This window comes from Pelodiscus sinensis, chromosome 29 (genome assembly GCF_052426305.1).
Source record: "Pelodiscus sinensis isolate ZL-2025 chromosome 29, ASM5242630v1, whole genome shotgun sequence".
NCBI classification, from domain to species: Eukaryota; Metazoa; Chordata; order Testudines; family Trionychidae; genus Pelodiscus; species Pelodiscus sinensis.
The window spans coordinates 3,765,227-3,778,218 of record NC_143080.1 but is presented as its reverse complement, the minus strand read 5'-3'; the positions used below and the strand labels follow the sequence as shown (position 1 = coordinate 3,778,218).

The 12,992-nt window shown below is 46.3% G+C and overlaps 1 protein-coding gene across 4 annotated transcripts in view; it reads left to right on the top strand.

The window, feature by feature from the left end:
* The window catches only part of PLXDC1 (plexin domain containing 1), a 69,785-nt gene extending 58,157 nt beyond the window's left edge, over positions 1–11,628 (top strand). For 3 of the 4 annotated variants that reach the window (XM_075911686.2, XM_075911685.2, XM_075911683.2), the window contains 2 exons: positions 1,614–1,774; positions 5,514–11,628. In XM_075911686.2, the coding sequence (XP_075767801.1) occupies positions 1,614–1,774; positions 5,514–5,633 (281 nt within the window). In that variant the 3' untranslated portion in view covers positions 5,634–11,628. The remainder of the gene's footprint in view (positions 1–1,613; positions 1,775–5,513) is intronic. The other variant, XM_075911684.2, reaches the window with a different exon arrangement.
* Positions 11,629–12,992: the final 1,364 nt, after the last annotated feature.

Sequence of the window (12,992 nt, the reverse complement as noted above, 5' to 3'; positions counted from 1 at the left end):
CTTCGGCTTGAGTCATGGGCCTCTTCTAATGGAGCTAATAGAGAGCTGCTTGACAGTCATAGTAGCTCACTTCTGCTCTCTATGAGCCAGCCTCACCCTCAGCTTTACAAGAACAGCATCCCTGGAGGAATGGTCCCTGGTTTTCCTTTCCACCAAGCTGCCCAACTCTGCCAACACAATGCACAGGGCAGTCAAGAAGTGTGTCCTATGTAACAGTATATTCAGTACGCCTGACCAGTGACCCGTGGGCGCTGTATGCACGTTACCATTTCATCGAGGATGAACACGTCCAAAGTCCTCTTTCCCCACTGTGCTGATTCACCTGTGCAGCTTTGAGCTCTCTAGTGCAATCGTTTAAGCCGATGGGACAGAGCTCTCCCTTCGACTTAATTAACCCACCCTGCTAAGCAACAGTAGCTATGCCAGTGGGAGGAAACTCCCCCACCAGCATAGCGCTGTCCACACCGGTACCTAGGTCAGTATGATTTATGTGGCTCAGCAGGGTGGCTTATTCACACCCCTGATTGACACAAGTTCTAGTGACAGAAGTGGTGGTGGGGATTAGGGATGTAATAGAGTAGCCGGTTAAATGATTAACCAATAAGTAGATGCTTATCCATTAATGCTATTGGCTACACGCATCCCCCCACCGGGCAAGTACATTTTTTAGCAAACTGTCCAGCAGGCCGGCTCAATCCCGGCTCACACCGAGTCCTGGCAGCTACCCCCATTGTGACCCTGGAAGAAAAACTATTTAGGAGCTGGCAGACTGGCTCGGTCCCGGTTTGCACTGGGTTTGGCCACTACGTCTCTACAAGAAGAGTTATTTAGGGGCCCGGGCTCCTAAATCATTTTTCTTGCAGATCCACAGCGGGGGTAGCTCCCTGGACCCAGTGTGAGCCAGGACTGAGCCATCCTCTCTGCCCGCCAACTCCCAAGCTACTTTTAATGCAGAACCGCTTATTGGGTAAACGTGTATGTCGGGGGGGGGGGCAAGCAATTCTGGGCAAAGAGCCAAGATATCAGTGGATCCAGCGCGAAGAGCCGGGGCAAAGTTGTCAAGCAAAATAAAAAAAAAGGACTGCCCCTTTCGCCTCTTTAAAAGGAGCCCCCGGTCACGTTCGGTCGAGCAAAAAAAAAAAAAAGCTCTGCTCCTTTAAGAAAACGCGATTTTGGCTTTTTGGCCACGTCAGACTCCCGCCGCCTGACACCATCTTTAATTCTCCATCTTTAATGGCCGCACCAGATGGCTCCCCTGCCCAGGTCAGCACAGGGAGCTTGGAGGAGAGGGCTGTTTTTGGAGGTGTGGGGGCAGCTTTATGAGCCATGGGGGGGGCTTCGTGAGCCACACCCTTGGCGGGGGAAGAGCCACATGCAGCTCGCGGGCCACAGGTTGACCACGGCTGGTGTAGCCAACAAAACATATTTGTTGGCTACAGGGTTACTGGATTACATGCAATTTAACATCCCTAGTGGGGAAAAAGCCTCAGTCTCTCCCCTTGTTCCGAGTTCGGTGTGCTTTCTCTGCCTCTCTGGCCATTTATTGCGCTAGGCCTACGTGATCCCAGCCATCCTCCCTCCATTCCCACCCTCTCTCACAATCCCTTTTTCAGGAGTGAGCAATGACCTTCCCATGAAGACAGCCGGAACCCCGATTCACACCGGCACCATTGTGGGGATAGTCCTGGCCGTCCTGCTCATTGCAGCCATAACCCTGACTGTGATTTACATCAGCAGCCACCCCACCTCCAACGCTGCCTTGTTTTTCATTGAGGTGAGTGTACAGACCTCCTGCTAGGCCGGCTCTCTCTTCCTGTGCTGTTATCAACAGAGCAGCTGCCGCCAGGAATGAGGGCGACGTGCCCCCATCTGCCGGCCGTTTGCTCCCCTGTTGAGGAGATCCCAGCACGTGATGTCTACACTGGGAAGATGTGGCAACGAAGCTGCTGCCAACCTGCAAAAGTTGCCAAAAGTGAAAAACGATAAAAACGCTTTTTCTCCCGTTGTCGACATTTCATGGCCAAGTTGCTGGCTCCCCTCTCAACAGAGCAAAGCATTGTGGGGAAGCATCCCGCAGGGCAGTGTGGTGGGAAGGCAGAGCCAATCCCTGCCCTTCTTGGGATTCCCTTATAGCTCTGGGAGCTCTCCATGCTGAGGAATGTCAAAGCAGCACAGCAGCCTCTCCAGCCCTCCCCCTGCAGCAGCAGCCTGCCCGCCGCTGGGTTCCTAGCAGGGCAGAACAGGAGCACTCCAAAGATTTGTTCCTTGTTTGTTCTCCAAACAGAGCAGCTCACTCCGCTGCCAGATACTTCTCAGAGCTTTGAAAGGGGAGGGGCACAGCCTGCAAGGCAGCAGAGATCCCAAAACACTGAGCACAGCCATCAGGACAGGTGTGGGGTATGGGCAGAAGCCAGTTCTCTCGACAAAACAAACAGCAGAGTCCACGCTGGCTCTTTGTTGACAATAAAGGGAGGGGAAAGACAAAAGTTTCTTGCAGGGCTGGAAGTTTTTTGTCAACAAAACTGGGTGTTTTTCCCGACAAGTCGCATGGCAGAGTAACGCTCTGGCTGTTTGTCACCAAAAGGCAGTTCGGGGTGACAAAATATGCCAGTGTAGACAAGGCCTACCTCAGTGGACTCTGAGGGCTGATCCTCAATCAGCATGGTTCCACTGACTTCAGCAGTGCTACATAGCTCTAAATCTATTTCCTTCCCTTATGAGGACGTCTAGCCTCAGCATTCACGTTGATTTGTGCCGCCGGTACATGCTGAGCCAGGCAGTTGGATGTACTGAGCTGTGAATATGAAAGAGCCAGTTTACCTCCAGGTACAGCTGCCCTTAGGGAATCCTCAACTTCTGGAGCAGGGGAGGGAATTTGGGCCTCTCTCCTCTAGGGCTTGGGAGCCAGCCATGCATTTAAAGTTACACTTTTGTTGCCGTCTGAATCCTGTGAGCAGGCTTGTTTCAGATACATTTCAATTAACCTTGCTGCCTTGCACTTACACGGGGTCTGGAGAAGCAGAGAGAGGAGGAACAGGGGGCCTTTGATATATTTCACATCTAAATGTTTCTTTTCATGGTCCTACAGTCAGAGCTAATCTTCAGCTTCCAGCTGTTGATGTCTGAAACCCGGGTTCTTTTTCTTTCACACCCAGCTTTTCTCTTTCACTCTCACCCACAGACTCTTTCAGGTGCTCTCCCACATTTACTCCGACGTTGTTTCTCTCTTTCGCACTCTCTTTGACAGCGCACACACATTCCAGCTGGCCTGGAGCTGTAACAAAGGCGAGATTGCTACCTTGTGAATTAGATTTGGGAGATTAAAACAGTTGGGCTTTAATAATAGCTACCGCTCCATCCCGGGGGATGTAACTGATGGTGTGAAAGTTTTTAATGCAGATTTTTAATTTCCAAATACTCAGGGGCTGTGAAGTTCTGTTACTCTCTGCAGTTTGCAAATGACTCCTTAGCTTTCACCATGTGGCACGCTCCAGGCAGCACTAAGGGCTCACTGGGGGGAGCGGGAGCAGTATGACACACTCTGGGTGGTGCTGAGGGCTGGTTGCACCCAGCCCTGCCCCTTCCGGGAGTTTAGAGGCTGCTGTCCCACTTGCCCAGGGGCCTGGAAAGACTGTCAGCCCCTTCGTGTGACATCTTGTGGCCCCTTCTACCAAAACTGAGTGACTCACAATGATTTAATGTATTTATCCCTACAACTCCCTTCTCCCCCAGCCAGGGCAGGTCAGAGCTATTATCCCCATTATACTGACAGGGCACTGAGAAAATGGAGGCTAAGGCCCAGATCCACAGAGGTGTTTAGGCTCTACGGCAGTTTCTTAAACTGCGCTTTGTGGTACACCGGTGTGCCGCAAGGCAGTTGGAGGTGTGCATTGGAGAACAACAGAATTCAAAATGGCCGTCCTTAAAGGCGACCTTTTTCTTTTTTTTTTTTTTTTTTGCTCTGCTCAACAAAAAATCCTTGGTGTTTCCCATAAAAAAAATTATTGTTTGATGTTCCTCTGTCTTAAAAAGTTTAAGAAACACTGCTCTATGGGATGTGGTCACAGAAGCCCCTTGGGATTGTCCCTTGCGTGCTGATCAGGCCAACAACGTCCATCTTCTTGGTCTCTGGGCTCCCCACCACCCTGTCCTGCTGGGCCAGATCCTCTGGTCTCCCCAGACAAGCACGGAGCTGGGGATACCACCCTCCCCCCAGCAGCACAACGCAGACACTGAACCACTTCAGCTCTGGGAGGACTCGGTTCTAGGGCACAGCACACCCAGGAAACCAACCCCCAAAAGGGATCAAACCCCCAAATAAATCCGTCTTTGTGTAAAAGTTTTACAGAGGGAAGGTTTATCAGGTAAGTTCCCTTTGTCAATGGAAGAGTGGTGCACAGTGGTTGCTCCACCCCAGGTAACAATTATTTATACTGGGCGTGATAGTAAACAAAAGTGTTTTTATTAAGTACAAACAGCAGGAGGTAAGTGGGTGCAAGGGAAAACAGACAGATCAAAGTAAGTTGCTAAATTAAAATGAAAAGAAAATGCAGAGCTAGTTCTAATTCTCTAAGAAATGTATTGCATGAATGCGTGGGGATGCCAGGCTGTGAGGGGGCGGGGAAGATGTGTGTGTTGGAGCACGAGGGAGTGAGGGTTCTGGGCAGTTGTGTTGGAGCTGTAGGCAAGGGGGAAATGGGCAGAGTTGGTGGTGTGCAGGGGAGAGGTCTGGCGTGGGGGCTCTGGCCACAGAGAGTTGGCAGAGTGTGTTGAGGAGGAGAGGAGGAGATGACATGGCATGGGCCTGCCCTATGCCCCATTGCATCTGGTCGGCCCTCATTGCCTCCCTGCACTTTGTTCCATTCTCCCCATGGGGGCCCACAAAAGGTTAATCCAGCCCTGCTTAGTATAGATCAGGGGTGGGGAACCTTTTTTGAGCTGGAGGCCACTGACCCACAGAAAAATCAGTCGGGGGTTGCACACAAGTGACCCTCACTAACAGGGCCTAACTGAGGAGGAGAAAGACACTTCCCGCATTCCCCTCGTGCACCACGACCCCGGGGGGTGTCCAGGCTAGTACATTTTGTGTGCTCCAGTCCTGCAGTAGGCATGGGCTCCCCAATGCTAGGGGCGGAGCCCTGAGCCTTGGGGGCCAGATCCAGGCAAGCCAGGGGTCACATCTGAGGTTCCCCAGCCCTGGTGTTGATGTTGCCTCAGTTTTTCATGCGGTATTGTCCCAGCACTGGGGGATATGAATATGTAACCTAAGTGACCACAGATCTACAAAAGCCAGCTGCTTAATGAAAGTAGGTCTTCTCCTAAAGGCGGAAAAGGAGGATACTCCATGTCATAAGGAGTGATCTCTTAAGGCAGGAAGTTGCCTTATTAATAAGGATGGGCTCTTGTACAGGATACATGTTGCTTTTTCAGGTCTGGGTTGCAAACTTCCCAGCATGCCCCCCAAATTAAAGCTTCTTCCTTGGCTTTTAACACACTTATGTCTTTGTCCACAGCAGAGACCACACCATTGGCCAGCCATGAAGTTCCGAAACCACAGCAACCACACCACCTACTCGGAGGTGGAACCTGCTGGCCACGAAAAGGAGGGCTTTGTGGAGGCAGAGCAGTGCTGAATGCATTCCTTCTCCTTCCCTGCCCCCACAACCTCCCTTGTCTTCAGGGTTAGAGTCTCCTGTTATTCTATTACAAACTATGTCCTCTATCTGGAAAGAAACAGCAGCCAGAAGAAAAAGACCCGATGGAGCATTGAAAAAGAATGAATCAGGGTAATGCAAGGCTTGCAACTCTGCAGGCCTCCTCTGGGAACAGCAGAGGCAGTGTGGCTGGCCTACCTGCAGCAAGGCACCAGAGCCCTGCGGGTGTCAGTAGGGAAAGCTGAAGTCCAGTTGGAGGGGGGTTGTGTGGTGTTGATTTCTTCACTCCCACCGAAGGCATCTAAGATTAGCAGTTCCCAATCTGGGCCCATCTGCTTTCCTCTTCTGCCTATTATCCCACCCCACTGCTTTGAGCCTACCCTACCTGCTCTCCTTCAAGCTAATAGCTCTCCCCGTCTGTCTAGGGTCTGTCTAGGGTCGGGAGCAAAGCAAAGCTGACCCATTCTAAGGCTGATGCTCTCTAGAGGATTCACCAAATGTCTGGGTCAGTGAGAGAAATTTGATTCTTTCCTTCAAACTCAGGTTGTCTTGTGCTCTCATACCCGCCGCAAAACCCAATCAAATCACAGTGGGAGAGGGTGTGGAAAGAGCATTGTGGAAAATACTATTCTCCCAGGGCTAAAAACTGAAGTAAACTCAAGCAAAATTTTTCAGTGAAGTCAATGGAAGTTTCACCTTAGTGAGGACAGAGGACTGGCGTTTGAACTCAGTTGCTCTGTCACAAATCCAGAGTAATTCTATTGGGACCAATGTATCTAAGGCCTGATCCAAAGTCCATTGCAGTCAATGGGAGTCTCTCGGTGTACTTCAGCTGGGTTCAAATGAGCCCCTTGCTGGGGATTTTCACTGGTATCACAATGTGGCCTTGAGTCGGGAATTTAGCATTAGACTGCTAGACGTTTTCTTTTTCTTATCCTTTGCGATCAGAACCAAAGACTAGTCGACATAAAATACAGGCTCTCTCCTGCTCCCTTTGAAGCCAGTTGCGTAACTCCCATTGACTCCATCTGAAGCAGGAGTAGGTCCCTAAACTGAGGAAAGGCAGATACCTAAACAGACCCCAAAGGCTGGTGTGAAGTGCTATTTGCATTCCCAGAAGAAACAGGGTGAGTTGGTTGTGTTGTTTTCTTATGGTCCTTGTCTATTTATTCTAATGTAATGTTTGGTGCATATTTTATCTACTGGCTGGTTCAGCTGTCACAGACAGTGATTACTGCCAAAGGCAGGGTCTGTCTAATTAATGTTTTCTGTCTCATGGGCTGAATTTATATAGCCATTAAGGATAAATATGGATGCTAGGTAGCATTTAGACCCTGGCTTATCCTCCTTCAGACATAGCCACTAAGGAAGCTTTTGCTGCATCGGATTATGTCATGAAGACATCAGAATGCTCAAACAGGGTAAGTCAGACTCAATCATGACAAGGTCTTGTGGACCATCAGTCCAGACATATCTCTCCAGGGATATTTAAAAGATAAACTTTAGCTCCAAGTAGGATCTTGTACTAGAAGCTTGATTTCTCTCCTGCCCCCCTGTTGAATAAGTTTAAAGGAACATAGTCATGTAGAGCAAACCCCAAATCTGGCCTTCTTTAAAATGGTTATAAACTAGTAAACTTCCCCTGAATTTTCATTCTCTTTATAAAATAACCACACTTTTTTCAGACACTTCAGGGGGTAGCGAGTTAGTCTGTACAGGATAAACTTTAAGAACAACAAATGGTCTGGTCTTTATAGAATACAGGCAGTCCCCGGGTTACATGGATCCGACTTACATCGGATCGCTACTTACAAACGGGGTGAGGCAACCCCGCACTAGCTGCTTCCCCCCAGCAAACCAGGGAGACGCGAAGCTAGCGCCCCCCTCTAGCAGACCAGGGAGACGCGGAGCGGCTTTTCTCAGCAGACACTTCAGCTTGAGAATAAAGGACTGAGGGAAGTGAGGTGTGGGAGAATAAAACTGAGCTCTGGAGAAATGTTTGGCTAGAGTTTCCCCTACAATATGTACCAGTTCCGACTTACATACAAATTCAACTTAAGAACAAACCTACAGTCCCTATCTTGTACGTAACCCAGGGACTGCCTGTAACAAAACATATAGATGGTATAAGAAGTGGGCTGTGCCCATGAAAGCTCTTGATACCATTTACATGTTTTGTTAGTCTATAAAGCGCTACCAGACCATTTGTTGTATTTTAAGTTCACACTTTTTTCACTTTTTAGAGGTATACAAAATATTAACTGACAAAGAGAAAGTCAGTAATGTACTCCTGCTTATGTCTAATAATGTAAGAGGGCATCCAGTGATTGTGAAACAAATGTAAAACAAATATACTTTACATAATGTATAATTAACCCATGTTACTCCCTACCACAAAAAGTTATTGCAGCCACTATCTTAGTAGGATTCAAAAAAGTATTAGACATTTTGAAGGAGAATTAAAACATGAAAATTTGTGTGAATTAGGATAAAAGTGCATTAGTTATATAATAAACTCTCATGCATCAGGGAATAAACCAACCTCTGAATGTCGGTGGTCAAGAAGAAAATTTCCTTATGGGCAGTTATTTCATAGTAGCCCAGTAAGGGTATGTCTACACAGCAAAGTTATTTCGGAATAACAGCCATTATTCCGAAATAACTATGCGAGCGTCTACAGAGCCATTCTGTTGTTATGAAATAATTTCAAAATAATGGGCAGCTTATTCTGAAATCTATAACCTCATTCTATGAGGAATAACGCCTATTCTGAAATAGCTATTTTGCAATAAGACATATGTAGACGCTCCACTGCTGCTATTTCGAAATAGTCCCTCACCAGGGCTGTTCTACGTTATTCCTCCCTAGTACCTCCTGGGGATCTAAATCGAGGTAGCACGTCTATATTAGGGAAGCCTGCCTTGGACTAATCTTGAGGTTTCCCTGCAGTGTAGACGTGCTATTCTGAAATAAGCTATTTCGGAATAACTATTCCTGAATAGCTTATTTTGAAATGGATGTGCAGTGTTAGATGTAGCCTAAGGGGTTTCTTCCGTTCAGGTATCTGGTACTGGGTACTGAGAGAGACAGGAAATCAAATGAAATGAATAACCAGTATGATATAGTAAGGCAATGTTCCTCATTTCCCAGCAGTAAACAAAACATTTTCATTATTGATTATACTTGATTAGGTAGTAACTATGGTTACTGGTCTTCATCTTTTTAATAGTTGTGATTGTATGATTATTTTTAGATACGTTTATGGCTAATTTTCAAGTTTTATTCTGTGTTAAAAATATGGTTCTCTTTGAACTACTGGAAAAAATCAGATCTTTACAGAGCCCTACACTACTGAGCATGACTTCTCAGTGACATTGGAGTGTTTGGGGTTTCCAGAAATACTCGTCAAAAGTGCAAAAAATGTAGAGATTTATCAAACGTGAATTTTAATTTTTTCTTTGGTAGGCTTTGATCAATTTTAACTGAAAATTGCCAATATCTGTGGAAGGCTGCTGCACAGACAGGCAGCCAGCCAGCCAGCAGGGAATGCACAAATTAAATTGAAAAAAAGACATCCTTTTGTTTCACAATGTTGATGTCACTGAGGACGCAAATGGCAGTCAAGGGAGTAAATGTGGCAGGGCCATAAATAGCAAAGGAAGAAGAAAAAATGTTTGCCAAATAGAAAAATGGAGCCAGGAATGTTTTTTGTTTTGTTTTTTCGTGCTTCTAAGAGGTTGGAAGATGAAGAAATTACTTTTTAAATTTTACTTGGCAGTGCCCTTCTAATGAAAGTGATATGTGATCAGTGCCATAAAAACAGCACCCCGCCCATGAGTTTACTTGTTAGTTCTTTACAGCTAAATCTGAATGGCCTCTTCCACTAATTTCCCCCAGATGAAAAGGTGGCATTTTATTTCACCATATATTTATGATGTAATTCATGTGATCAGTCTCTGAGGTGACATGTTCAAAGGGAAGGTCTACACCAGTGTTTCCCAACCAGTGGTATGAGTACTCTTAGGGGTACTTGAGAGAAGTCTGGGGGGAACGGCACCACAACTGAAATTTGGAGAAAACAGAATTTTTGTTTTAAGTTTTACTGCGTTTTATTATTTTTGTACTTTTTACACCCAAAAATTTTATTACCCGCACGGCTACAATTAAGTTGTTTAAACAAATGTGTTGCAATGTAGAAAAAAATTGGATGTGTCTGAAAACTGTAGGCACTAGGGATGCTTACAATTTTTTTTTAAAGGAGTACTTTATAAAAAAAGGTTGAGAAACATAGAAGTGGAGCACGGTGGGCTGGGAGATGAGCGGCAGAGCGGAGCAGGCTGCCGCTCCTGCCGCTGCAGTGAGTGTGGGGAGCCCCACCCCTGGTGCTGCCCTACACCAAGTCTCCCTGGTAACCCCTGGGGCCGCCCTGGGCCCTGCGGTTCCCATCCATAGGATGGTTGATTCAGCTGCTGCGCAGTCCCCCAAAGCGCAGGGCTTGGGGTCCCAAACCACCCTATGGATGGGATGGGTCTGTCCACTGGTTCCTTCACTGCCTCATGGATCCAGCCTGTCGTGAAGACATGTCCTGAGAGGCAGTGCAGTGTGTTGGCCTCTGATGCCTCTTTTTTCCTCTCTCCCCCCCCCCCCCTCCTTGAAGAGGACTGGAGTGAAATTCTTCGTTATCCATCCTTTCACCTAGCTACTGTGGGATCCTGGATCGATGTTGTGAGAGAGCTGAGATGCAGTACAATGTGCCAGTCCCAGCTGCCTCCTCCTTTATCTCCTAGAGACAGATGTGAGCAGAATCTGTACTTCCCAAGCCATAACCTAGTAGCTAATTGTCACGGTTGGACCTAGAGTCACATGAGTGAACCACAGAGGGGCTAAAGAAAGAAATCAGCAACACAGAGACAACAGTATGCTCTGGAATCCTGATTATTTGAACCCCTATTATCCAAACCTCCCTCTTGCTGTGTCTGCCGGTTGTTGAATTCTTGTCTGACTGCCAGTTATCAGAACTCCAAATTATTCCTACATATTTGGTATCACCCAGGCAGTTCAGATAGTGCAAGTGTTAAAACAATGAGTTCCCATGGACACAAGCTTCCCTGCATTTCTTTGGAACCTCAGGGCTTGTCCACTGACCTAAGCAATGAGTGGACAGCACTGTGTTGGTGGGAGAAGCCAGCATAGCTAATGCATCTTGCAGTTGATTTTATCACGTCAGGTCATTGGCAGTGTCTCCTTATCAGATGAGTTACAGCAGCACAGCTGCATTGGCTAGCCCTCAGTGTCAGGTGAACCCATTTGGTCCAAGTGCATTGCTCATGCGTCAGGTATCCCTAAGGAGTTAGCCCACAGCATTAATTTCAGAATTAATTTGCATATAGGAGCATGAGAGTGGGATGGAAGAAAATAAAGGATCCCAGGCATTTTTCAGTAGTGAGGTGTGGTTCTGGGAGCTCTAAGAACACTTTGGGTCAGTGGAATCAAAAGGGGCCAACCTTTCAGCATGCAAGGTCTCTAGTTTGCATTGCATGTGGTTTCACAGTGGAACAGCTCTACAGAGCAGTGGTTGTTGATGGCATTAAAGAGCGGAAGGGGAAATACATGTGAAGGATGCTCACTGATGACCTGCAAACACTGCACTCTTGTTCAAGGAAACGGAGGTGGGACCAAGTAGAAAGTCATCAGTGTAACTTAGCTGATTTGGGAGATGCAGGCTTTCCGCAGCTCTGATTGGCTGGGAACAGCAAACCGCAGCCAATGGGAGCTGCGAGCAGCCATACCTGCAGATGCTTAGGTAAATAAAGCATCAGGCAGGCTGTCAGGGGTTAATCCTGGTGAACTGTGTCTAGCCCATGGGCCTCTTATTACCCATAGCTGCGCTGCTTGTCTTGAAATGGAGAATGATCAGGGCATATGTTAATTGACCACTTCTCTGTGCATTCAGCAGTTGGGAAAATATACAACAGGGTGCATTAAAAACAAAACAAGGGCTTGTTTCTGTTCCTGCTGAAATCAGTGGCCAAATCCCTTTTATTTCAATGGAAGCAGGACCTGGCTTCAAAATATTTTCTCTCTACTAACGGCCTACTTTCCACATACTTGAATTTACAGCACAATTGGACTATTTGGGGGTGACTAAAGGCACTTTAGCTGTCTTTTAATGCAATGTATTTACTATTGATTATCTGCATGGAATATAATGTTAATACTTAACAAAAAACACTTTTTGGACTGCTTTGGTTTTAAAATAAAAAGAGCCAAGGATTGTTGGTGATGTTAAACATAATGGAAATAACATTTTATTTATGTCTTGTGCAATGTTTAATGGATACTATCAGAATAATAGTCATATATTTTTAAATGATTTCTTCTCTGTGTTACTAATAGCATAGTAGATTATTAAAACAGAAAGAATTTTAAAAAAACATGGTGTGATTTCGATTTTATTTACCAGAGTAACTCTACTATCTTCAGTGGAGCTGCTCCTGAATTACACCAACGTAACTGAGATCTGAATTGATCCTATACTTCAGATCATTAAACTTATTTAGATTTTTTCCAGGTTATTCAGCTTGGACAAGGAAATTAGGCAGGTCAGTTTCACTTTCTTAGACTCTGACACTAGTATTTTATAAATGCAAGATATTTATTTTTTATATATTAAAAGATCACTGAGGTCTCCAGGAATCCCATGGCTTAACCCACTGCCTTCTGGTATGGTAAAGGAGGAATTATATTATGGACACATTGTTGGCACCTTAGGTATGGTACGGGAAGGCCAGTACTACAATTAGCAATGGGGCAACTGATTAATTCCATAAAGAATTTCACTTTCATAGATGATTGTTCTCAGAATGGAAATGAATACAAACACAATGGCTACATCTACACTGGTGGCTTCTTGCACAAGAACAGCTGTTCTTGTGCAAAAACTTGCTGGGTGTCTACACTGCACACGCATTCTTGTACAAGTAAATTTACAGTCTAGCGTCAGAAAACAGGGCTTTTCTTCCAGAAGAGTTATTCCTCTCCCCACGAGGAATAAGCCCTCTTACGCAAGAACTCTTGCACAAAAGGGCAGTGTAGACAGGCAACATGAATTTCTTGCGCAAGAAAATCCTATGGCTAAAATGGCCATTAGAGCTTTCTTGCGCAAGAGAGTGTCCACACTGCCATAGACGCTGTTGTGCAAAAGCACATCTCTTGCACGAAAGCACATGCCAATGCGCTCTTGTGGAAGACTTTTTGTGCAAGAACTCTTCTGCAAAACAGTTCTTGTGCAAAAAGCAGCCAGTGTAGACGTAGCCAACAAGTATTTTCCTCAGGCAT